This window comes from Engystomops pustulosus, chromosome 4, assembly GCF_040894005.1.
Source record: "Engystomops pustulosus chromosome 4, aEngPut4.maternal, whole genome shotgun sequence".
Lineage (NCBI taxonomy): Eukaryota > Metazoa > Chordata > Amphibia > Anura > Leptodactylidae > Engystomops > Engystomops pustulosus.
Window position 1 is genome coordinate 226,193,019 of NC_092414.1, and position 27,988 is coordinate 226,221,006.

General features: G+C 50.0%; 1 protein-coding gene across 5 annotated transcripts in view; it reads left to right on the forward strand.

Moving 5' to 3' along the window:
• Positions 1–505: 505 nt before the first annotated feature.
• FGF11 (fibroblast growth factor 11) overlaps positions 506–27,988 on the forward strand; it is a 34,350-nt gene continuing 6,867 nt past the window's right edge. The window contains exons 1-5 of one of the 5 annotated variants that reach the window (XM_072150086.1): positions 2,982–3,054; positions 12,297–12,485; positions 14,680–15,048; positions 25,003–25,113; positions 27,866–27,969. In XM_072150086.1, coding sequence (XP_072006187.1) covers positions 12,314–12,485; positions 14,680–15,048; positions 25,003–25,113; positions 27,866–27,969 — 756 coding nt within the window. In that variant the 5' untranslated portion in view covers positions 2,982–3,054; positions 12,297–12,313. Of the gene's footprint in view, positions 603–2,981; positions 3,055–12,296; positions 12,486–14,679; positions 17,580–21,728; positions 22,154–25,002; positions 25,114–27,865; positions 27,970–27,988 lie in introns of those variants that run through there. The other 4 variants (XM_072150088.1, XM_072150085.1, XM_072150084.1 and 1 more) reach the window with 4 other exon arrangements.

The following is a 27,988-nucleotide window of genomic DNA, read 5'->3' on the forward strand; positions in this document are numbered from 1 at the left end:
GCAAGACCATCCCGCTTTGCGGGGGGCTCTGGCGAAGACCAGGGGCCACTTAGATTCTAGCCCCAAGAGACTCTTCCACACCCCCGTCTCCGGCCTTCCTAGAGGCCACTCCAGTGTCTCCGTCCTTCCCAGAGGCCGCTCCAGTGTCCCCGTCCTTCCCAGAGACCGCTCCAGTGTCTCCGTCCTTCCCAGAGGCTGATCCAGAGTCTCTGGCCCTCCCAGAGGCCGCTCCAGAGTCTCCGGCCCTCCCAGAGGCCGCTCCGCTGTGCCAAGAGCCGCTCCAGCCTGCAGCTTCCCATGAGTTGCTCCGGCCACCGCAGCCTCCCAGCGCTGCTTTGGCTTCCCAAGAGTCGGAGCCTTCCCAAGGGCCACTCCAGCTTCTGGCTTCCCAAGGGCCACTCCAGTCTCCGGCCAAAAGACGTTCCAGATGTCTTCAAGGTGTCCTCAGTTTGTTTCATGCCAGGTCCAAGCATCTCGGTTTGTCCTATTTCTGCTTTCCTCCTCAGGTGTCCCAAGATGAATTGGAGGAGATGAAAGAAAAGGAAAGAAAAGGAAGAAGAAGCTGAAGGGGGGCACTGTCACAGCCGTATCCGCGATCCTCGGTACGTGCACTACGTGCCCTCTGGTGTGGTGCAGTCACCGCCCCTGCCGTACTTACCTCTCCAGGCTCCAGGCTGTGGTCCTGTCCAGGCCACACGCCTCCTCCAGTGACTCCTCCACGACTCATCCTGATTTAAAGGGCCAGTGTCCTCCTAATTGGAGCTGGCTAATCTGGCGTGCCCTTATAATCCGGCACCTCCCTTGACTCCCTGCCGGATCTTCAAGTCATTCCACTGAAGAGAAAGCCTCCTGTGTTCCTCTTGTGCGTTTCCAGGAATGCAGGAATATTGCTGGGGAGCTTTCTCTAAGGTGCAGGCACAAAGAGCAGGGTATACTGGGAGAGGCAGATTTTTCTGAATCCTAGGAGTCGGGTATGCTGGTGGTGATGTTACAGGGGGGGGGGGGGGTCACCAGACGAGTTTATGGTGGTGGTGATGTTACAGGGGGGCAGGTGTCACCAGACGAGTCTATGGTGGTGATGATGTTACAGGGGGCAGGTGTCACCAGACGAGTTTATGGTGGTGGTGATGTTACAGGGGGGCAGGTGTCACCAGACGAGTCTATGGTGGTGGTGATGTTACAGGGGGGCAGGTGTCACCAGACGAGTCTATGGTGGTGGTGATGTTACAGGGGGGAAAGGGGTCACCAGACGAGTCTATGGTGTTGGTGATGTTACAGGGGGGCAGGTGTCACCAGGCGAGTCAATGGTGGTGGTAATGTTACAGGGGGGCAGGTGTCACCAGACGAGTTTATGGTGGTGGTGATGTTACAGGGGGGCAGGTGTCACCAGACGAGTCTATGGTGGTGGTGATGTTACAGGGGGGCAGGTGTCACCAGACGAGTCTATGGTGGTGGTGATATTACAGGGGGGCAGGTGTCACCAGACGAGTCTATGGTGGTGGTGATGTTACAGGGGGGCAGGTGTCACCAGACGAGTCTATGGTGGTGGTGATGTTACAGGGGGGCAGGTGTCACCAGACGAGTTTATGGTGGTGGTGATATTACAGGGGGGGAGGGGTCATCAGAGGAGTCTATGGTGGTGGTGATGTTACAGGGGGGGCAGGTGTCACCAGACGAGTCTATGGTGGTGATGATGTTACAGGGGGGCAGGTGTCACCAGGCGAGTCTATGGTGGTGATGATGTTACAGGGGGGCAGGTGTCACCAGACGAGTCTATGGTGGTGGTGATGTTACAGGGGGGCAGGTGTCACCAGACGAGTCTATGGTGGTGGTGATGTTACAGGGGGGCAGGTGTCACCAGGCGAGTCAATGGTGGTGGTGATGTTACAGGGGGAGCAGTTGTCACCAGACGAGTCAATGGTGGGGGGTGATGTTACAGGGGGGCAGGTGTCACCAGGCGAGTCTATGGTGGTGGTGATGTTACAGGGGGGCAGGTGTCACCAGGCGAGTCAATGGTGGTGGTGATGTTACAGGGGGAGCAGTTGTCACCAGACGAGTCAATGGTGGGGGGTGATGTTACAGGGGGGCAGGTGTCACCAGGCGAGTCAATGGTGGTGGTAATGTTACAGGGGGGGCAGTTGTCACCAGAGGAGTCAATGGCAGTGGTAATGTTACAGGGGGGCAGGTGTCACCAGGCGAGTCAATGGTGGTGGTAATGTTACAGGGGGGCAGGTGTCACCAGAGGAGTCAATGGCAGTGGTAATGTTACAGGGGGAGCAGGTGTCACCAGGCGAGTCAATGGTGGTGGTAATGTTACAGGGGGAGCAGTTGTCACCAGAGGAGTCAATGGTGGTGGTAATGTTACAGGGGGGCAGGTGTCACCAGGCGAGTCAATGGTGGGGGGTGATGTTACAGGGGGGCAGGTGTCACCAGATGAGTCAATGGTGGTGGTAATGTTACAGGGGGGGCAGATGTCACCAGAGGAGTCAATGGTGGGGGGTGATGTTACAGGGGGGGCAGATGTCACCAGTGGAGCCAGAGTTGGGCATGATGTTACAGGGGGATTCAGACTAAGCAGTAACTGCCCCTTTATGTGCAGATGTTTCTGTCTTGTCAGACACCGAGCAGCAAAGATCCAAAGACGTTCTATCAGCGCAAATTCACCAGAAAACTGGCACAAACACAATTATAGATCTTGGCCAATGTGTGAGGGCACTTTTAGGCTGTGTTCACACGTTGAGTTTTTCAGGTGCAGTTGTTGATGTCCAAACCAGGAGTGGAGAGAACGAGCAGTAGGAGCAGCTTCTCTCTTCTCCCCCATTATCGTCCACACCTGCTTTTGGCTTCAAAAACTGAACCTGCAAAACTGAAAGATTAAACGCACCCAGGTATGTGAAGGGAGGCTGGGCCTCAGGTGAGTGGGTAGGGCCTGGCCTCAGGTGTGTGCAGGTGAGTGGGCGGGGCTAAGGCTTGGTCTGCAGGTGGGGGGTGGGGCAGTCTTATATCCTGGAAGTGATTACATGGTGAAAGGAGCGCAGGTTGTTTCTGTGGCAGGTAAGAGGGGCGCAGCAGGTTACATGATGATCTGCTGTGAGGACTTATCCTGGAATCCTCCATGATTCACTGCCTTAAGTTAAACCTGGTGTGAACTGTGAACAAATCTGGCATGGCAAGATGTATAATGATAGGTTTAATGTTGATGTGGGGGGGGATTGGGCTCTGGGCCAGTGATACTGTAATGATGATGGGGGGATTGGGCTCTGGGCCAGTGATACTGTAATGATGATGGGGGGGGGGGATTTGTATCTGGGCCAGTGATACTGTAATGATGAATGGGAAGGGATTGGGCTCTGGGCCAGTGATACTGTAATGATGATGGGGGGGGGGGGGGATTTGTATCTGGGCCAGTGATACTGTAATGATGAATGGGAAGGGATTGGGCTCTGGGCCAGTGATACTGTAATGATGATGGGGGGGGGGGGATTTGTATCTGGGCCAGTGATACTGTAATGATGAATGGGAAGGGATTGGGCTCTGGGCCAGTGATACTGTAATGATGATGGGGGGATTGGGCTCTGGGCCAGTGATACACTGTAATGATGATGGGGGGATTGGGCTCTGGGCCAGTGATACACTGTAATGATGATGGGGAAGGAATTGGACTCTGGGGCAGTGATACTGTAATGATGATGGGGAAGGAATTGGACTCTGGGGCAGTGATACTGTAATGATGATGGGGAAGGGATTGGACTCTGGGCCAGTGATACTGTAATGATGATGGGGGGATTGGACTCTGGGCCAGTGATACTGTAATGATGATGGGGAAGGGATTGGGCTCTGGGACAGTGATACTGTAATGGAGATGGGGAAGGGATTGGGCTCTGGGCCAGTGATACACTGTAATGATGATGGGGGGATTGGGCTCTGGGCCAGTGATACACTGTAATGATGATGGGGAAGGAATTGGACTCTGGGGCAGTGATACTGTAATGATGATGGGGAAGGGATTGGACTCTGGGCCAGTGATACTGTAATGATGATGGGGGGGATTGGACTCTGGGCCAGTGATACTGTAATGATGATGGGGAAGGGATTGGGCTCTGGGACAGTGATACTGTAATGGAGATGGGGAAGGGATTGGGCTCTGGGCCAGTGATACACTGCAATGATGATGGGGGGGGGGATTGGGCTCTGGGCCAGTGATACTGTAATGATGATGGGGGGGGGGGGATTTGTATCTGGGCCAGTGATACTGTAATGATGATGGGGGGGATTGGACTCTGGGCCAGTGATACACTGTAATGATGATGGGAGAGGGATTGGACTCTGGGCCAGTGATACTGTAATGATGATGGGGGGATTGGACTCTGGGCCAGTGATACACTGTAATGATGATGGGGAAGGGATTGGGCTCTGGGCCAGTGATACACTGTAATGATGATGGGGAAGGGATTGGGCTCTGGGCCAGTGATACACTGTAACGATGATGGGGAAGGGATTGGGCTCTGGGGCAGTGATACACTGTAATGATGATGGGGAAGGGATTGGGCTCTGGGCCAGTGATACTGTAATGCTGATGGGGAATGGATTGGACTCTGGGGCAGTGATACTGGTAATGATGATGGGGAAGGGATTGGGCTCTGGGCCAGTGATACACTGTAATGATGATGGGGAAGGGATTGGGCTCTGGGCCAGTGATACACTGTAATGATGATGGGGAAGGGATTGGGCTCTGGGCCAGTGATACTGTAATGATGATGGGGAAGGGATTGGGCTCTGGGCCAGTGATACACTGTAATGATGATGGGGAAGGGATTGGGCTCTGGGCCAGTGATACTGTAATGATGATGGGGAAGGGATTGGGCTCTGGGCCAGTGATACACTGTAATGATGATGGGGAAAGGATTGGGCTCTGGGCCAGTGATACACTGTAATGATGATGGGGAAGGGATTGGGCTCTGGGCCAGTGATACACTGTAATGATGATGGGGAAGGGATTGGGCTCTGGGACAGTGATACACTGTAATGGAGATGGGGAAGGGATTGGGCTCTGGGCCAGTGATACACTGCAATGATGATGTGGGGGGGATTGGGCTCTGGGCCAGTGATACTGTAATGATGATGGGGGGGGGGGGGATTTGTATCTGGGCCAGTGATACTGTAATGATGAATGGGAAGGGATTGGGCTCTGGGCCAGTGATACTGTAATGATGATGGGGGGGGGGGGGATTTGTATCTGGGCCAGTGATACTGTAATGATGAATTGGGGGGATTGGACTCTGGGCCACTGATACACTGTAATGATGATGGGGAAGGGATTGGGCTCTGGGCCAGTGATACACTGTAATGATGATGGGGAAGGGATTGGGCTCTGGGCCACTGATACACTGTAATGATGATGGGGAAGGGATTGGGCTCTGGGCCAGTGATACACTGTAATGATGATGGGGAAGGGATTGGGCTCTGGGCCAGTGATACACTGTAATGGAGATGGGGAAGGGATTGGGCTCTGGGCCAGTGATACACTGCAATGATGATGTGGGGGGGATTGGGCTCTGGGCCAGTGATACTGTAATGATGATGGGGGGGGGGGGATTTGTATCTGGGCCAGTGATACTGTAATGATGAATGGGAAGGGATTGGGCTCTGGGCCAGTGATACTGTAATGATGATGGGGGGGGGGGGGGGGGATTTGTATCTGGGCCAGTGATACTGTAATGATGAATTGGGGGGATTGGACTCTGGGCCAGTGATACACTGTAATGATGATGGGGAAGGGATTGGGCTCTGGGCCAGTGATACACTGTAATGATGATGGGGAAGGGATTGGGCTCTGGGCCAGTGATACACTGTAATGATGATGGGGAAGGGATTGGGCTCTGGGCCAGTGATACACTGTAATGATGATGGGGAAGGGATTGGGCTCTGGGCCAGTGATACACTGTAATGATGATGGGGAAGGGATTGGGCTCTGGGCCAGTGATACACTGTAATGATGATGGGGAAGGGATTGGGCTCTGGGCCAGTGATACACTGTAATGATGATGGGGAAGGGATTGGGCTCTGGGCCAGTGATACACTGTAATGATGATGGGGAAGGGATTGGGCTCTGGGCCAGTGATACACTGTAATGATGATGGGGAAGGGATTGGGCTCTGGGCCAGTGATACACTGTAATGATGATGGGGAAGGGATTGGGCTCTGGGCCAGTGATACACTGTAATGATGATGGGGAAGGGATTGGGCTCTGGGCCAGTGATACACTGTAATGATGATGGGGAAGGGATTGGGCTCTGGGCCAGTGATACACTGTAATGATGATGGGGAAGGGATTGGGCTCTGGGCCAGTGATACACTGTAATGGAGATGGGGAAGGGATTGGGCTCTGGGCCAGTGATACACTGCAATGATGATGTGGGGGGGATTGGGCTCTGGGCCAGTGATACTGTAATGATGATGGGGGGGGGGATTTGTATCTGGGCCAGTGATACTGTAATGATGAATGGGAAGGGATTGGGCTCTGGGCCAGTGATACTGTAATGATGATGGGGGGGGGGGGGGATTTGTATCTGGGCCAGTGATACTGTAATGATGAATTGGGGGGATTGGACTCTGGGCCAGTGATACACTGTAATGATGATGGGGAAGGGATTGGGCTCTGGGCCAGTGATACACTGTAATGATGATGGGGAAGGGATTGGGCTCTGGGCCAGTGATACACTGTAATGATGATGGGGAAGGGATTGGGCTCTGGGCCAGTGATACACTGTAATGATGATGGGGAAGGGATTGGGCTCTGGGCCAGTGATACACTGTAATGATGATGGGGAAGGGATTGGGCTCTGGGCCAGTGATACACTGTAATGATGATGGGGAAGGGATTGGGCTCTGGGCCAGTGATACACTGTAATGATGATGGGGAAGGGATTGGGCTCTGGGCCAGTGATACACTGTAATGATGATGGGGAAGGGATTGGGCTCTGGGCCAGTGATACACTGTAATGATGATGGGGAAGGGATTGGGCTCTGGGCCAGTGATACACTGTAATGATGATGGGGAAGGGATTGGGCTCTGGGCCAGTGATACACTGTAATGATGATGGGGAAGGGATTGGGCTCTGGGCCAGTGATACACTGTAATGATGATGGGGAAGGGATTGGGCTCTGGGCCAGTGATACACTGTAATGATGATGGGGAAGGGATTGGGCTCTGGGCCAGTGATACACTGTAATGATGATGGGGAAGGGATTGGGCTCTGGGCCAGTGATACACTGTAATGATGATGGGGAAGGGATTGGGCTCTGGGCCAGTGATACACTGTAATGATGATGGGGAAGGGATTGGGCTCTGGGCCAGTGATACACTGTAATGATGATGGGGAAGGGATTGGGCTCTGGGCCAGTGATACACTGTAATGATGATGGGGAAGGGATTGGGCTCTGGGCCAGTGATACACTGTAATGATGATGGGGAAGGGATTGGGCTCTGAGCCAGTGATACACTGTAATGATGATGGGGAAGGGATTGGGCTCTGGGCCAGTGATACACTGTAATGATGATGGGGAAGGGATTGGGCTCTGGGCCACTGATACACTGTAATGATGATGGGGAAGGGATTGGGCTCTGGGCCACTGATACACTGTAATGATGATGGGGAAGGGATTGGGCTCTGGGCCACTGATACACTGTAATGATGATGGGGAAGGGATTGGGCTCTGGGCCACTGATACACTGTAATGATGATGGGGAAGGGATTGGGCTCTGGGCCACTGATACACTGTAATGATGATGGGGAAGGGATTGGGCTCTGGGCCACTGATACACTGTAATGATGATGGGGAAGGGATTGGGCTCTGGGCCACTGATACACTGTAATGATGATGGGGAAGGGATTGGGCTCTGGGCCACTGATACACTGTAATGATGATGGGGAAGGGATTGGGCTCTGGGCCACTGATACACTGTAATGATGATGGGGAAGGGATTGGGCTCTGGGCCACTGATACACTGTAATGATGATGGGGAAGGGATTGGGCTCTGGGCCACTGATACACTGTAATGATGATGGGGAAGGGATTGGGCTCTGGGCCACTGATACACTGTAATGATGATGGGGAAGGGATTGGGCTCTGGGCCACTGATACACTGTAATGATGATGGGGAAGGGATTGGGCTCTGGGCCACTGATACACTGTAATGATGATGGGGAAGGGATTGGGCTCTGGGCCACTGATACACTGTAATGATGATGGGGAAGGGATTGGGCTCTGGGCCACTGATACACTGTAATGATGATGGGGAAGGGATTGGGCTCTGGGCCACTGATACACTGTAATGATGATGGGGAAGGGATTGGGCTCTGGGCCACTGATACACTGTAATGATGATGGGGAAGGGATTGGGCTCTGGGCCACTGATACACTGTAATGATGATGGGGAAGGGATTGGGCTCTGGGCCACTGATACACTGTAATGATGATGGGGAAGGGATTGGGCTCTGGGCCACTGATACACTGTAATGATGATGGGGAAGGGATTGGGCTCTGGGCCACTGATACACTGTAATGATGATGGGGAAGGGATTGGGCTCTGGGCCACTGATACACTGTAATGATGATGGGGAAGGGATTGGGCTCTGGGCCACTGATACACTGTAATGATGATGGGGAAGGGATTGGGCTCTGGGCCACTGATACACTGTAATGATGATGGGGAAGGGATTGGGCTCTGGGCCACTGATACACTGTAATGATGATGGGGAAGGGATTGGGCTCTGGGCCACTGATACACTGTAATGATGATGGGGAAGGGATTGGGCTCTGGGCCACTGATACACTGTAATGATGATGGGGAAGGGATTGGGCTCTGGGCCACTGATACACTGTAATGATGATGGGGAAGGGATTGGGCTCTGGGCCACTGATACACTGTAATGATGATGGGGAAGGGATTGGGCTCTGGGCCACTGATACACTGTAATGATGATGGGGAAGGGATTGGGCTCTGGGCCACTGATACACTGTAATGATGATGGGGAAGGGATTGGGCTCTGGGCCACTGATACACTGTAATGATGATGGGGAAGGGATTGGGCTCTGGGCCACTGATACACTGTAATGATGATGGGGAAGGGATTGGGCTCTGGGCCACTGATACACTGTAATGATGATGGGGAAGGGATTGGGCTCTGGGCCACTGATACACTGTAATGATGATGGGGAAGGGATTGGGCTCTGGGCCACTGATACACTGTAATGATGATGGGGAAGGGATTGGGCTCTGGGCCACTGATACACTGTAATGATGATGGGGAAGGGATTGGGCTCTGGGCCACTGATACACTGTAATGATGATGGGGAAGGGATTGGGCTCTGGGCCACTGATACACTGTAATGATGATGGGGAAGGGATTGGGCTCTGGGCCACTGATACACTGTAATGATGATGGGGAAGGGATTGGGCTCTGGGCCACTGATACACTGTAATGATGATGGGGAAGGGATTGGGCTCTGGGCCACTGATACACTGTAATGATGATGGGGAAGGGATTGGGCTCTGGGCCACTGATACACTGTAATGATGATGGGGAAGGGATTGGGCTCTGGGCCAGTGATACACTGTAATGATGATGGGGAAGGGATTGGGCTCTGGGCCAGTGATACACTGTAATGATGATGGGGAAGGGATTGGGCTCTGGGCCAGTGATACACTGTAATGATGATGGGGAAGGGATTGGGCTCTGGGCCAGTGATACACTGTAATGATGATGGGGAAGGGATTGGGCTCTGGGCCAGTGATACACTGTAATGATGATGGGGAAGGGATTGGGCTCTGGGCCAGTGATACACTGTAATGATGATGGGGAAGGGATTGGGCTCTGGGCCAGTGATACACTGTAATGATGATGGGGAAGGGATTGGGCTCTGGGCCAGTGATACACTGTAATGATGATGGGGAAGGGATTGGGCTCTGGGCCAGTGATACACTGTAATGATGATGGGGAAGGGATTGGGCTCTGGGCCAGTGATACACTGTAATGATGATGGGGAAGGGATTGGGCTCTGGGCCAGTGATACACTGTAATGATGATGGGGAAGGGATTGGGCTCTGGGCCAGTGATACACTGTAATGATGATGGGGAAGGGATTGGGCTCTGGGCCAGTGATACACTGTAATGATGATGGGGAAGGGATTGGGCTCTGGGCCAGTGATACACTGTAATGATGATGGGGAAGGGATTGGGCTCTGGGCCAGTGATACACTGTAATGATGATGGGGAAGGGATTGGGCTCTGGGCCAGTGATACACTGTAATGATGATGGGGAAGGGATTGGGCTCTGGGCCAGTGATACACTGTAATGATGATGGGGAAGGGATTGGGCTCTGGGCCAGTGATACACTGTAATGATGATGGGGAAGGGATTGGGCTCTGGGCCAGTGATACACTGTAATGATGATGGGGAAGGGATTGGGCTCTGGGCCAGTGATACACTGTAATGATGATGGGGAAGGGATTGGGCTCTGGGCCAGTGATACACTGTAATGATGATGGGGAAGGGATTGGGCTCTGGGCCAGTGATACACTGTAATGATGATGGGGAAGGGATTGGGCTCTGGGCCAGTGATACACTGTAATGATGATGGGGAAGGGATTGGGCTCTGGGCCAGTGATACACTGTAATGATGATGGGGAAGGGATTGGGCTCTGGGCCAGTGATACACTGTAATGATGATGGGGAAGGGATTGGGCTCTGGGCCAGTGATACACTGTAATGATGATGGGGAAGGGATTGGGCTCTGGGCCAGTGATACACTGTAATGATGATGGGGAAGGGATTGGGCTCTGGGCCAGTGATACACTGTAATGATGATGGGGAAGGGATTGGGCTCTGGGCCAGTGATACACTGTAATGATGATGGGGAAGGGATTGGGCTCTGGGCCAGTGATACACTGTAATGATGATGGGGAAGGGATTGGGCTCTGGGCCAGTGATACACTGTAATGATGATGGGGAAGGGATTGGGCTCTGGGCCAGTGATACACTGTAATGATGATGGGGAAGGGATTGGGCTCTGGGCCAGTGATACACTGTAATGATGATGGGGAAGGGATTGGGCTCTGGGCCAGTGATACACTGTAATGATGATGGGGAAGGGATTGGGCTCTGGGCCAGTGATACACTGTAAGGATGATGGGGAAGGGATAGGGCTCTGGGCCAGTGATACACTGTAATGATGATGGGGAAGGGATAGGGCTCTGGGCCAGTGATACACTGTAATGATGATGGGGAAGGGATAGGGCTCTGGGCCAGTGATACACTGTAATGATGATGGGGAAGGGATAGGGCTCTGGGCCAGTGATACACTGTAATGATGATGGGGAAGGGATAGGGCTCTGGGCCAGTGATACACTGTAATGATGATGGGGAAGGGATAGGGCTCTGGGCCAGTGATACACTGTAATGATGATGGGGAAGGGATAGGGCTCTGGGCCAGTGATACACTGTAATGATGATGGGGAAAGGATTGGGCTCTGGGCCAGTGATACACTGTAATGATGATGGGGAAGGGATTGGGCTCTGGGCCAGTGATACACTGTAATGATGATGGGGAAGGGATTGGGCTCTGGGCCAGTGATACTGTAATGATGATGGGGAAGGGATTGGGCTCTGGGCCAGTGATACTGTAATGATGATGGGGAAGGGATTGGGCTCTGGGCCAGTGATACACTGTAATGATGATGGGGAAAGGATTGGGCTCTGGGCCAGTGATACACTGTAATGATGATGGGGAAGGGATTGGGCTCTGGGCCAGTGATACTGTAATGATGATGGGGAAGGGATTGGGCTCTGGGCCAGTGATACTGTAATGATGATGGGGAAGGGATTGGGCTCTGGGCCAGTGATACTGTAATGATGATGGGGAAGGGATTGGGCTCTGGGGCAGTGATACACTGTAACGATGATGGGGAAGGGATTGGGCTCTGGGCCAGTGATACACTGTAACGATGATGGGGAAGGGATTGGGCTCTGGGCCAGTGATACACTGTAACGATGATGGGGAAGGGATTGGGCTCTGGGACAGTGATACACTGTAACGATGAGCTAATATATTGGGAGAGCAGATACTGGGTGCAAACTCTGGGCAAACCAATCTGCATACAGAACACGACTCTGCTGCCTCCTGATATGTAGTGATTTATCCTGCAGATTATTACACATCTGACTTCCCTTAAGAACATTGCTCCTCCTACACTGCAGAGCATCACTCTAATTTTCACCTCTGCTTTATGTAGGTTGATGGTCACGTGACATGGCGGTCCGGGCGCGGCCTCTGACTGACCTGGATTTCTGTTCTGGGTCTCGCATCGAGGAGCTGAATAAACTTTTGGAGGAGCTGGAGAGGAGACAGAGCATCGCGCTGCAGGGGAAGGATGTCCTGCACACCTGTCTGCAAGCCAAGGACCTCGTCTTCAACCTCATCGGTGGGTGTCCGTGAGGAAACTACTACCACTGTGACAGCTACATGTCCATCATGCTCTATACTGTACTGTTACTACTACTCAGCCAGAAACCTCCTGTCCTGTCCATCATGCTCTATACTGTACTGTTACTACTACTCAGCCAGAAACCTCCTGTCCTGTCCATCATGCTCTATACTGTACTACTACTACACAGCCAGACCCCTCCTGTCCTGTCCATCATGCTCTATACTGTACTGCTACTACACAGCCAGACCCCTCCTGTCCTGTCCATCATGCTCTATACTGTACTGTTACTACTACTCAGCCAGAAACCTCCTGTCCTGTCCATCATGCTCTATACTGTACTACTACTACACAGCCAGACCCCTCCTGTCCTGTCCATCATGCTCTATACTGTACTGCTACTACACAGCCAGACCCCTCCTGTCCTGTCCATCATGCTCTGTACTGTACTGTTACTACTACTCAGGCAGAAACCTCCTGTCCTGTCCATCATGCTCTATACTGTACTACTACTACACAGCCAGACACCTCCTGTCCTGTCCATCATGCTCTATACTGTACTACTACTACACAGCCAGACCCCTCCTGTCCTGCCCATCATGCTCTATACTGTACTACTACTACTACACAGCCAGACACCTCCTGTCCTGTCCATCATGCTCTATACTGTACTACTACTACACAGCCAGACACCTCCTGTCCTGTCCATCATGCTCTATACTGTACTGCTACTACTACACAGCCAGACACCTCCTGTCCATCATGCTCTATACTGTACTGCTACTACTACACAGCCAGACACCTCCTGTCCTGTCCATCATGCTCTATACTGTACTGTTACTACTACTCAGCCAGAAACCTCCTGTCCTGTCCATCATGCTCTATACTGTACTACTACTACACAGCCAGACACCTCCTGTCCTGTCCATCATGCTCTATACTGTGCTGCTACTACTACACAGCCAGACACCTCCTGTCCATCATGCTCTATACTGTACTACTACTACACAGCCAGACCCCTCCTGTCCTGTCCATCATGCTCTATACTGTACTACTACTACACAGCCAGACACCTCCTGTCCTGTCCATCATGCTCTATACTGTACTACTACTACACAGCCAGACCCCTCCTGTCCTGTCCTGTCCATCATGCTCTATACTGTACTACTACTACTACACAGCCAGACCCCTCCTGTCCTGTCCATCATGCTCTATACTGTACTACTACTACACAGCCAGACACCCCCTGTCCTGTCCATCATGCTCTATACTGTACTACTACTACACAGCCAGACACCTCCTGTCCTGTCCATCATGCTCTATACTGTGCTGCTACTACTACACAGCCAGACACCTCCTGTCCATCATGCTCTATACTGTACTACTGCTACTACTACACAGCCAGACCCCTCCTGTCCTGTCCATCATGCTCTATACTGTACTACTACTACTACACAGCCAGACCCCTCCTGTCCTGTCCATCATGCTCTATACTGTACTGCTACTACTACACAGCCAGACACCTCCTGTCCATCATGCTCTATACTGTACTACTACTACACAGCCAGACCCCTCCTGTCCTGTCCATCATGCTCTATACTGTACTACTACTACTACACAGCCAGACCCCTCCTGTCCTGTCCATAATGCTCTATACTGTACTACTACTACTACACAGCCAGACCCCTCCTGTCCTGTCCATCATGCTCTATACTGTACTACTACTACTACACAGCCAGACCCCTCCTGTCCTGTCCATCATGCTCTATACTGTACTGCTGTGACTACTACTACACAGCCAGACACCCCCTGTCCTGTCCATCATGCTCTATACTGTACTACTACTACACAGCCAGACCCCTCCTGTCCTGTCCATCATGCTCTATACTGTACTGCTGTGACTACTACTACACAGCCAGACACCCCCTGTCCTGTCCATCATGCTCTATACTGTACTACTACTACACAGCCAGACCCCTCCTGTCCTGTCCATCATGCTCTATACTGTACTACTACTACACAGACAGACACCTCCTGTCCATCATGCTCTATACTGTACTGCTGTGACTACTACTACACAGCCAGACACCTCCTGTCCATCATGCTCTATGATGTACTTCTGTCTCTTACAGTTGTTGGTCATAGGGGGTGATGGACTGCTGGGGGTTACAATTTTATCTTGTTCTTTCAGCTCGGGTCCATCCGTTGCCGTCTCCCAATGCATTCCTGCTCCTGTCTGGTGGCCTGTGCTCCGGTTCCCTGGATGTGTCGTCTTCAGATTTGGGGTGTCCCTCACCCTTTGAATGTTCCTCCATTTCTTATACCCTGTTAGTGCCCATCATTCGCCTTCCCTCCTCGCTCCACCTCTCACAGTCCAGCCCATGCCACTACTTGGTGGGCCGCTCTGCCTGGGATCCTGCGCCCCCTGTGGTTGGTGCCGGCACCGTCCATGTGTCTCCATATGACGTCTCTCTGTGGTTCAATTCTTCTCTGCTGTCGGAGGTGTCCCATCTCTCGGAGTTCTCTCTGCCCTTGTCCTTGGAGCGGGCTGAGCCCTGGGGTAACTGCTTCTCTATTCTGCTCTCCAGCCAAAGTCTCAGTATTCGCTTTGACCTGGTTCCTGTGGTTGAGGTTCAGGGATGGCCCCCGGGGGTCCAGTACCTGGATGAATGGGTAGCTGAGGATAGTGAAGCTCCTAAGCTCTTCCATCTTTTGCCCTGGGGGGCTGGTGGACAATGGAGAGTGGGTTTCCCCGGTGTGGAGCTGTATATGAGGAGATGCTTACACCCTGCCCTCTCGCTGGTTCTCAGAGCCTCTACAGCTGTGCTGGGGCAGATCCTTCAGCAGAACGGGGCCCCGGGGCCCTATGTTGTATGGGTGACCCTCCTGCAGGCCTGTCAGAGGCTGCCGCGAGGTTACCTAAGTCAGGGGCACAATGCAGCCTTGTGCTTTCTGGGCCTCTTGGAGGAGCTGTCTCACTTGTTCCTCAGGGGCTCCTGCCCTAACCCTTTCCTGCCTGGATGTGACCTCCTCCTGGGCAGCACTCGAGGCCCTTCCTTAGCACGACACGTGTCAGAGGTCAGAGCTCACCCGGCCAGATACCTGCGGGCAGTGATCAGAGAGGCTAAGGAGGTGGTAAAAGTCGGGGACAAAGGGGAGAGAGAGGAGATTGAGGAGAAGGAGGAGAGGGGCTCAGGGTGTTACCCCAGCTAGCTGCATTGTCCTCTACAGGGACACATGTAGCAGAGCTGAGATTGTGGTCATCACTACCCTATGTAACTCTGCTGCACGTGGCTTGCATAGACGTGTAGTGCTGCACCATTCTGCAGACCCCTCCTGGATATGTGCAGGTTCACTCAGGGTTTCCGTGTTAACCCCTCGTCTGCCAGCCGCTGTGGAGTATTGCATTATTAACCCCTGTAGTCCTGCATGGCGGCAGCGCATGATGAATTCCCCTCACGTCCAGCACACTCTGTCCCTCCCTTAATTCTGATCAATTTTGTGATTAGCTCAGAGGCTGGCGGCGGTGGCGGGTGTATATATTAGATCTGGCAGGACACAGAAAGAGACGTCAGGCAGCCTATATATCTATAGCGGACGCACCCATTATCTGCAGATCTCTGCAAATAGGCGCATGCGAGTGTAGAGGGCATTGCGGTCACCCTCCAACATGGACAGCAACCCCCACCCCCCCATGTCAGGCATCAACCCAAGGACACGGCCGTCCTGATCCAGCAAGATGCTGACACACTTCTCATATCCTGATACAACCCATCCGGGGCGACGGAGCCCTCCCTATGGCTTTCCTGTGTATGAAGATGCTGGGCCTGTCTATAGATCTCTACATTATTGAGAGATTATGGAGCTACAGAGCCCTGACCAGCCATCTCCAGTATTTTTAGATCTCTTCTTCCTTGTAGATACTGTTAGGATTCATTATAGTTCATTGTTATAGAGCCAATGCCCGACCAGAGACTAAAATGTTTACAACCTACACCCTCGTAGATCCTGAGCCTAGCCATAGACTCCAGTGTTTACAACCTTCACCGTCGCAGACTCCAGTGTTTACAACCTCCACAGTTGTAGATCTTGGGCCGAGCCTTATGCTCCAGTGTTTACAACCTCCACCCTCGTAGATTTTGAGCCTAGCCATAGACTCCAGTGTTTACAACCTTCACCGTCGTAGACTCCAGTATTTACAACCTCCACCGTCGTAGATCATGAGCCTAGTCATAGACTCCAGTGTTTACAACCTCCACCCTCGTAGGTCTTGGGCCTAGCCATATACTCCAATGTTTACATTGCCTCTGGCCCCTGATAACTGGCCCATTAATCTGTGCTCATAAATTCAGGATTCTTATGTAGAAAGCATTTTTCAATCTTCTAGAACTCTGCTATAGAAATATAAGAATTGTTTACAGACCCAACACTCCATCAACTTTGATCTTCAGACAGATTGCCAGGTTTAATCTACTAATAGGTTTGTAGTCTATAGCTCCCTTACCTGACTACACATCTCCAATATCTGTAGATCCCCATAACACAGTGACGCCTGATCCTATATCATAAATCTCTAGTGTTTACAGATGCCTTACTGTAGATCCGATGTCTACGTCTAGATGTCCAATGTACATAGACCGATAATGTATAAACTAGGATTGATCTCAAGGTCTACAGATCCAAGCGATAGAACCTGGTGCTCCTCAAACACCTCCACCCGCTATTAATCTGCATTTTCCCTGTATATCTCCCAGTACACACATCAGATCTCCAGTGTCTACTCATCCTCAGAGTAGATTCTGTGGATTCCTATATCTTCAAAAGATCCTTGACCTTCCATCTCCAGTATTTCTAGTCCTCTCTTCCTCATAAATCCTGGATTTTGGATTTTTAACCGGGAGCCAGACTTCTTCACTGTTGATATCCATTGCCTAGAATTTTGGTCCATCTAATAGATCTCTAGCATCTGTTAATCCAAAGATTATGTCCTACCCAAAGATCTCCATCAACTAGAGATAAAAAAAAAAAAAAAATCAAGCATGGTTCACACTATAGAAAGAAACTCAAGTTAGCCACAATACATATGGGAGATCTATACACAGGCCTTGTATCTGTAGTCCAGATCAGTAGACAACTAGATCTTCAATCGATTGACTGTATGTCTGCCTGTAGATCTTACACCTGCCTGAAGATACCAGATTTCCTCAGATCCTCCGCAGAAGTTCTCAAGACTTTCTCCTCAGTAGATCTCTGGGCTTTCTTCATGTCCTCCATCTATGTTCTCCTCTGTAGATCTCTGGGTTTTCTTCATGTCCTCCATCTATGTTCTCCTCTGTAGATCTCTGGGCTTTCTTCATGTCCTCCATCTATGTTCTCCTCTGTAGATCTCTGGGCTTTCTTCGTGTCCTCCATCTATGTTCTCCTCTGTAGATCTCTGGGCTTTCTTCATGTCCTCCATCTATGTTCTCCTCTGTAGATCTCTGGGCTTTCTTCATGTCCTCCATCTATGTTCTCCTCTGTAGATCTCTGGGCTTTCTTCGTGTCCTCCATCTATGTTCTCCTCTGTAGATCTCTGGGCTTTCTTCGTGTCCTCCATCTATGTTCTCCTCTGTAGATCTCTGGGCTTTCTTCATGTCCTCCATCTATGTTCTCCTCTGTAGATCTCTGGGTTTTCTTCGTGTCCTCCCTCTATGTTCTCCTCTGTAGATCTCTGGGCTTTCTTCATGTCCTCCATCTATGTTCTCCTCTGTAGATCTCTGGGCTTTCTTCATGTCCTCCATCTATGTTCTCCTCTGTAGATCTCTGGGCTTTCTTCGTGTCCTCCATCTATGTTCTCCTCTGTAGATCTCTGGGCTTTCTTCGTGTCCTCCATCTATGTTCTCCTCTGTAGATCTCTGGGCTTTCTTCATTTCCTCCCTCTATGTTCTCCTCTGTAGATCTCTGGGTTTTCTTCGTGTCCTCCATCTATGTTCTCCTCTGTAGATCTCTGGGCTTTCTTCATTTCCTCCCTCTATGTTCTCCTCTGTAGATCTCTGGGCTTTCTTCGTGTCCTCCCTCTATGTTCTCCTCTGTAGATCTCTGGGCTTTCTTCGTGTCCTCCCTCTATGTTCTCCTCTGTAGATCTCTGGGCTTTCTTCGTGTCCTCCATCTATGTTCTCCTCTGTAGATCTCTGGGCTTTCTTCGTGTCCTCCATCTATGTTCTCCTCTGTAGATCTCTGGGCTTTCTTCATTTCCTCCCTCTATGTTCTCCTCTGTAGATCTCTGGGTTTTCTTCGTGTCCTCCATCTATGTTCTCCTCTGTAGATCTCTGGGCTTTCTTCATGTCCTCCATCTATGTTCTCCTCTGTAGATCTCTGGGCTTTCTTCATGTCCTCCATCTATGTTCTTCCCAAAGATCCCCTGTATGTAATTTCCTGGATGGTTCCCATTTCCTCAGATTCGCTGTCAATGATAAGAGGAGTAGATTCTAGATTGGATAGCGTCTGTCTCTTGATTTATATGACTTTTTGCAGTTATCACTCTCCTGTCCCTTGGGGGGAAACAGACCAAACATAAAGAAACTCATCAAGCAGAGACCCTGAACTGTCATTGTATCCCTCAACTCCTTCTGACCCCCAAACTACTCAACAGCAAGAGAAGCTGGCACCAAATCTGCTCCCTGCTGTCTTTCTGTGCGACTTAGTCCTGCCAAGCTGGCCCCCAGCCCATCCCAGAAAATACTGGCCCCCAGCCCATCCCAGAAAATACTGGCCCCCAGCCCATCCCAGAAAATACACTTTAATAAATGTGTCAACTTGAAAACGGTGCAGTGTGGAATTGGATAGAGGAACAGAGGAGGGATAAACAGCGGGAAAAGCCGAGGGATGATGGTGTAGTGTAGAGCTATATATGTAATGTACAGAAATAGTGTATATATAATGTACAGGAATAGTATATACAGGACGGGTTTGTAGCGTATATATAATGTACAGGAATAGTATATACATGACTGGGTGTAGCGTATATACAATGTACAGGAATAGTATATACAGGGCGGGGTGTAGCGTATATACAATGTACAGGAATAGTATATACAGGACGGGGTGTAGCGTATATACAATGTACAGGAATAGTATATACAGGACGGGGTGTAGCGTATATACAATGTACAGGAATAGTATATACAGGACGGGGTGTAGCGTATATACAATGTACAGGAATAGTATATACAGGACGGGGTGTAGCGTATATACAATGTACAGGAATAGTATATACAGGACGGGGTGTAGCGTATATACAATGTACAGGAATAGTATATACAGGACGGGGTGTAGCGTATATACAATGTACAGGAATAGTATATACAGGACGGGGTGTAGCGTATATACAATGTACAGGAATAGTATATACAGGACGGGGTGTAGCGTATATACAATGTACAGGAATAGTATATACAGGACGGGGTGTAGCGTATATACAATGTACAGGAATAGTATATACAGGACGGGGTGTAGCGTATATACAATGTACAGGAATAGTATATACAGGACGGGGTGTAGCGTATATATAATGTACAGGAATAGTATATACAGGACGGGGTGCAGTGTGTATATATAATGTACAGGAATAGTATATACAGGACGGGGTGCAGTGTGTATATATAATGTACAGGAATAGTATATACAGGACGGGGTGTAGCGTATATATAATGTACAGGAATAGTATATACAGGACGGGGTGTAGCGTATATATAATGTACAGGAATAGTATATACAGGACGGGGTGTAGCGTATATATAATGTACAGGAATAGTATATACAGGACGGGGTGTAGCGTATATATAATGTACAGGATTGGTATATACAGGACGGGGTGTAGCGTATATATAATGTACAGGATTGGTATATACAGGACGGGGTGTAGCGTATATATAATGTACAGGATTGGTATATACAGGACGGGGTGTAGCGTATATATAATGTACAGGAATGGTATATACAGGACGGGGTGTAGCGTATATATAATGTACAGGAATGGTATATACAGGACGGGGTGTAGCGTATATATAATGTACAGGAATGGTATATACAGGACGGGGTGTAGCGTATATATAATGTACAGGAATGGTATATACAGGACGGGGTGTAGCGTATATATAATGTACAGGAATGGTATATACAGGACGGGGTGTAGCGTATATATAATGTACAGGAATGGTATATACAGGGCGGGGTGTAGCGTATATATAATGTACAGGGATGGTATATACAGGGCGGGGTGTAGCGTATATATAATGTACAGGGATGGTATATACAGGACGGGGTGTAGCGTATATATAATGTACAGGGATGGTATATACAGGACGGGGTGTAGCGTATATATAATGTACAGGGATGGTATATACAGGACGGGGTGTAGCGTATATATAATGTACAGGAATGGTATATACAGGACGGGGTGTAGCGTATATATAATGTACAGGGATGGTATATACAGGACGGGGTGTAGCGTATATATAATGTACAGGGATGGTATATACAGGACGGGGTGTAGCGTATATATAATGTACAGGGATGGTATATACAGGACGGGGTGTAGCGTATATATAATGTACAGGGATGGTATATACAGGACGGGGTGTAGCGTATATATAATGTACAGGGATGGTATATACAGGACGGGGTGTAGCGTATATATAATGTACAGGGATGGTATATACAGGACGGGGTGTAGCGTATATATAATGTACAGGGATGGTATATACAGGACGGGGTGTAGCGTATATATAATGTACAGGGATGGTATATACAGGACGGGGTGTAGCGTATATATAATGTACAGGGATGGTATATACAGGACGGGGTGTAGCGTATATATAATGTACAGGGATGGTATATACAGGACGGGGTGTAGCGTATATATAATGTACAGGGATGGTATATACAGGACGGGGTGTAGCGTATATATAATGTACAGGGATGGTATATACAGGACGGGGTGTAGCGTATATATAACGTACAGGAATAGTATATACAGGACGGGGTGTAGCGTATATAATGTACAGGAATAGTATATACAGGACGGGGTGTAGCGTATATATAATGTACAGGAATAGTATATACAGGACGGGGTGTAGCGTATATATAATGTACAGGAATAGTATATACAGGACGGGGTGTAGCGTATATATAATGTACAGGAATAGTATATACAGGACGGGGGTAGTGTATATATAATGTACAGGGATGGTATATACAGGACGGGGGGTAGAGGGTGGATGTTGGGCAGGCGGCAGCACTGGGGGAGGAAACATTGAGGAGGAGACGGCGATCGCTGATGAATTTGGACTCCGTGTCGGAAAAATGAGGCTCGGGACGCCAGGAGACTGATGTTGATAAGATCGGAGGACAATTAGGATCGTTGCTGGGAGGTGGAGGACTCCTGCACATGGAGGATTACATAGAAGGGGGCAGGTAACGTATTGGGGGGGAGATGGCTGCCCTCGCTAGTTCTCTCATCCGTCAGAAGAGAGAAATTAAAGATTCTGGAGGAACCCGCCCTGTCCCCCCCCAGAGGAAAGTCTGTCCCCGGGGAACCAAGTCCTTGTGCCAGAAGCAGCTGCTCTTCCTCGTCTCCAAGGTCCGACTGTGCGGGAACCAAAGGAGAAATCCGGAAAAAGATCCCGGTAAGAAGACAACAGGAGACCCTACCCCCCGTCCTGTATATACTATCCCTGTACATTATATATACGCTACACCCCGTCCTGTATATACTATTCCTGTACATTATATATACACTACACCCCGTCCTGTATATACTATTCCTGTACATTATATATACACTACACCCCGTCCTGTATATACTATTCCTGTACATTATATATACGCTACACCCCGTCCTGTATATACTATTCCTGTACATTATATATACGCTACACCCCGTCCTGTATAAACTATTCCTGTACATTATATATACACTACACCCCGTCCTGTATATACTATTCCTGTACATTATATATACACTACACCCCGTCCTGTATATACTATTCCTGTACATTATATATACACTACACCCCGTCCTGTATATACTATTCCTGTACATTATATATACGCTACACCCCGTCCTGTATATACTATTCCTGTACATTATATATACGCTACACCCCGTCCTGTATATACTATTCCTGTACATTATATATACGCTACACCCCGTCCTGTATATACTATTCCTGTACATTATATATACTACACCCCGTCCTGTATATACTATTCCTGTACATTATATATACACTACACCCCGTCCTGTATATACTATTCCTGTACATTATATATATACACTACACCCCGTCCTGTATATACTATTCCTGTACATTATATATACTACACCCCGTCCTGTATATACTATTCCTGTACATTATATATACGCTACACCCCGTCCTGTATATACTATTCCTGTACATTATATATACGCTACACCCCGTCCTGTATATACTATTCCTGTACATTATATATACGCTACACCCCGTCCTGTATATACTATTCCTGTACATTATATATACGCTACACCCCGTCCTGTATATACTATTCCTGTACATTATATATACACTACACCCCGTCCTGTATATACTATTCCTGTACATTATATATACACTACACCCCGTCCTGTATATACTATTCCTGTACATTATATATACACTACACCCCGTCCTGTATATACTATTCCTGTACATTATATATACGCTACACCCCGTCCTGTATATACTATTCCTGTACATTATATATACGCTACACCCCCCGTCCTGTATATACTATTCCTGTACATTATATATACGCTACACCCCGTCCTGTATATACTATTCCTGTACATTATATATACGCTACACCCCGTCCTGTATATACTATTCCTGTACATTATATACACGCTACACCCCGTCCTGTATATACTATTCCTGTACATTATATATACGCTACACCCCGTCCTGTATATACTATTCCTGTACATTATATACACGCTACACCCCGTCCTGTATATACTATTCCTGTACATTATATTTACGCTACACCCCGTCCTGTATATACTATTCCTGTACATTATATATACCCTACACCCCGTCCTGTATATACTATTCCTGTACATTATATATACACTACACCCCGTCCTGTATATACTATTCCTGTACATTATATATACGCTACACCCCGTCCTGTATATACTATTCCTGTACATTATATATACGCTACACCCCGTCCTGTATATACTATTCCTGTACATTATATATACGCTACACCCCGTCCTGTATATACTATTCCTGTACATTATATATACGCTACACCCCGTCCTGTATATACTATTCCTGTACATTATATATACGCTACACCCCGTCCTGTATATACTATTCCTGTACATTATATATACGCTACACCCCGTCCTGTATATACTATTCCTGTACATTATATATACGCTACACCCCGTCCTGTATATACTATTCCTGTACATTATATATACGCTACACCCCGTCCTGTATATACTATTCCTGTACATTATATACGCTACACCCCGTCCTGTATATACTATTCCTGTACATTATATATACGCTACACCCCGTCCTGTATATACTATTCCTGTACATTATATATACGCTACACCCCGTCCTGTATATACTATTCCTGTACATTATATATACGCTACACCCCGTCCTGTATATACTATTCCTGTACATTATATATACACTACACCCCGTCCTGTATATACTATTCCTGTACATTATATATACACTACACCCCGTCCTGTATATACTATTCCTGTACATTATATATACACTACACCCCGCCCTGTATATACTATTCCTGTACATTATATACACTACACTCCGTCCTGTATATACTATTCCTGTACATTATATATACGCTACACCCCGTCCTGTATATACTATTCCTGTACATTATATATACGCTACACCCCGTCCTGTATATACTATTCCTGTACATTATATATACGCTACACCCCGTCCTGTATATACTATTCCTGTACATTATATATACGCTACACCCCGTCCTGTATATACTATTCCTGTACATTATATATACACTACACCCCGTCCTGTATATACTATTCCTGTACATTATATATACGCTACACCCCGTCCTGTATATACTATTCCTGTACATTATATATACACTACACCCCGTCCTGTATATACTATTCCTGTACATTATATATACGCTACACCCCGTCCTGTATATACTATTCCTGTACACTATATATACACTACACCCCGTCCTGTATATACTATTCCTGTACATTATATATACGCTACACCCCGTCCTGTATATACTATTCCTGTACCTTGTTTGCACTCGGTTCTGCCAGTGTTTCTGGGTCGTCCTCGGCCGGGATAATGGATGAGGTTCTTGTTCCCGGAGGAGGCAGTTATGGAGGTCGGGGTCGGTACAAGGAGAGAATCCGGTTATTATCTTCAGGTTGTGCAGGAGAAGTGATGGATTTTCTTGGATCCTGATTGTTTGTCTTCTCCAGAGCCGCAGCTGAAGGGGATAGTCACCCGCTTGTTAAGCAGAATGGGTTTCTTTCTGCAGTTTCTTCCAGATGGGACAATTTCCGGAACGAAGGAAGAGCTGAGCCCTTACAGTGAGTATTGTGGTCAGGCATTTGGAATGATCAAGGTCTGCATGTGCAATGTCCACCCACTGGGGCCTGACCTCGGTGTGGGGGCGGCTGGATTCCCTGCAGTTACGGCCTGGCACCAGGATATGTCCCGGGGGCTTTGTCCAGAACGGGCCGGGTCCACTCCCATCAGGGCCAGAAGAGGCAGAGGTTGCAGTATAGTGACCGATCCCCCTGGGGCACCCCCAGTGTGTGTTAATAGATCTTCGGAACGTGGTGTAGATGAGGGGATCCCCTTGGAGCATTCCTGGTGTGTGTTAATAGATCCCGGGGCTGTGGTGTAGATGAGGGGATCCCCCTGGGGCACTCCCAGTGTGTGGTAATAGGTCCCCGGGCAGATGTAGGGGAAGGCCGTGGTGTAGTTGAGGGGATCCCCCCGGAGCACCCCCAGTGTGTGGTAATAGGTCCCTGGGCAGATGAAGGGGGAGGCCGTGGGGTAGATGAGGGGATCCCCCTGGGGCACCCCCAGTGTGTGTTAATAGATCCCCGGGCCGTGGTGTAGATGAGGGGATCCCCTGCAGCACTCCTGGTGTGTGGTAATAGATCCCCGGGCAGATGTAGGGGGAGGCCGTGGGGTAGATGAGGGGATCCCCCTGGAGCACCCCCAGTGTGTGGTAATAGATCCCCGGGCCGTGGTGTAGATGAGGGGATCCCCCTTGGGCACCCCCAGTGTGTGGTAATAGATCCCCGGGCCGTGGTATAGATGAGGGGATCCCCCTGGGGCACCCCCAGTGTGTGGTAATAGATCCCGGGGCAGATGTAGGGGGAGGCTGTGGTGTAGATGAGGGGATCCTCCTGGAGCACCCCCAGTGTGTGGTAATAGATCCCCGGGCCGTGGTGTAGATGAGGGGATCCCCTTCGAGCACTCCTGGTGTGTGGTAATAGATCCCGGGGCAGATGTAGGGGGAGGCTGTGGTGTAGATGAGGGGATCCTCCTGGAGCACCCCCAGTGTGTGGTAATAGATCCCCGGGCCGTGGTGTAGATGAGGGGATCCCCTTCGAGCACTCCTGGTGTGTGGTAATAGATCCCGGGGCAGATGTAGGGGGAGGCTGTGGTGTAGATGAGGGGATCCTCCTGGAGCACCCCCAGTGTGTGGTAATAGATCCCCGGGCCGTGGTGTAGATGAGGGGATCCCCTTCGAGCACTCCTGGTGTTTGGTAATAGAACCTGGGACAGATGTAGGGGGAGGCCGTGGTGTAGATGAGGGGATCCCCCTGGAGCACCCCCAGTGTGTGGTAATAGATCCCCGGGCCGTGGTATAGATGAGGGGATCCCCCTGGGGCACCCCCAGTGTGTGGTAATATATCCCCGGGCCGTGGTGTAGATGAGGGGATCCCCCTGGGGCACCCCCAGTGTGTGGTAATAGATCCCCGGGCCGTGGTGTAGATGAGGGGATCCCCCTGGGGCACCCCCAGTGTGTGGTAATAGATCCCCGGGCCGTGGTATAGATGAGGGGATCCCCCTGGGGCACCCCCAGTGTGTGGTAATAGATCCCCGGGCAGATGTAGGGGGGAGGCTGTGGTGTAGATGAGGGGATCCCCTCGAGCACTCCTGGTGTTTGGTAATAGAACCTGGGACAGATGTAGGGGGAGGCCGTGGTGTAGATGAGGGGATCCCCCTGGGGCACCCCCAGTGTGTGGTAATAGATCCCGGGGCAGATGTAGGGGGAGGCTGTGGTGTAGATGAGGGGATCCTCCTGGAGCACCCCCGGTGTGTGGTAATAGATCCCCGGGCAGATGAAGGGGGAGGGGGTGTTAGCAGGATCACAGCCAGGGATCACATTGGACAATCAGAATATTTCGTTACTTAGTTTCCTTACTGGCAGCAGGTAAGAGGCTGATAATGGTCCTTCCTGCAGCTCCGGCAATGGTCCTGTCTGCTTGTGGCATAGATCCCAGCCAGGGCTTTAGCGGAGTTGGGATGAGACGGTCCCAGGACAGTACACACAGATCCCTTATATCATCTCCTGCAGAGCTCCCTGCAAGCGACCAATCAGAGCAGAGCCTTGGCAGGATGGATACAACAGTAACAAACACATGACCCCTGGGTGGCACCAACTCTCATACACGTGATACTCACACCCGGGCAGCAGGTGCTAGCACAGGGCAATCGCTGGTTCTGCAGTCATTGCTAAAGATCCACTAGTGAGTCCGGGCACATGTGCTTACTCCTGAGTAACTACAGGGTGCGCACCCTCTGTCCTGCGGGGTGCAGAGGCTTTGGGCGCACCCTCTGTCCTGCGGGGTGCAAAAGCTCTGAGCGCACCCTCTGTCCTGCGGGGTGCAGAGGCTCTGAGCGCACCCTCTGTCCTGCGGGGTGCAGAGGCTCTGAGCGCACCCTCTGTCCTGCGGGGTGCAGAGGCTCTGAGCGCACCCTCTGTCCTGCGGGGTGCAGAGGCTCTGAGCGCACCCTCTGTCCTGCAGGGTGCAGAGGCTCTGAGCCCACCCTCTGTCCTGCAGGGTGCAGAGGCTCTGAGCGCACCCTCTGTCCTGCAGGATGCAGAGGCTCTGAGCGCAACCATGGAAACAAACCTACAATCACACTGGGCTTGACAGGTTACTAGAAGCACATCTGGTACAACAGGGGACAGAACCTAGGAGCGCCCCTGTACGACAGGTTGCAGAACCCAGGAGCCCATACAACACAGTGCACAGGTCCATGAAGCATTTCTTTCATCTTAATTCTGTACTTGTTCTCTCTATTCCTTGTCTCAAGCTTTGTTTAATGTTATCCCTGTGGGTCTTCGAGTTGTTGCCATACAGAGCTCGGCCAGCTGTCAGTATGTGGCCATGAATTCAGAGGGACGTCTCTATAACTCAGTGAGTGGCTTTATCTCAT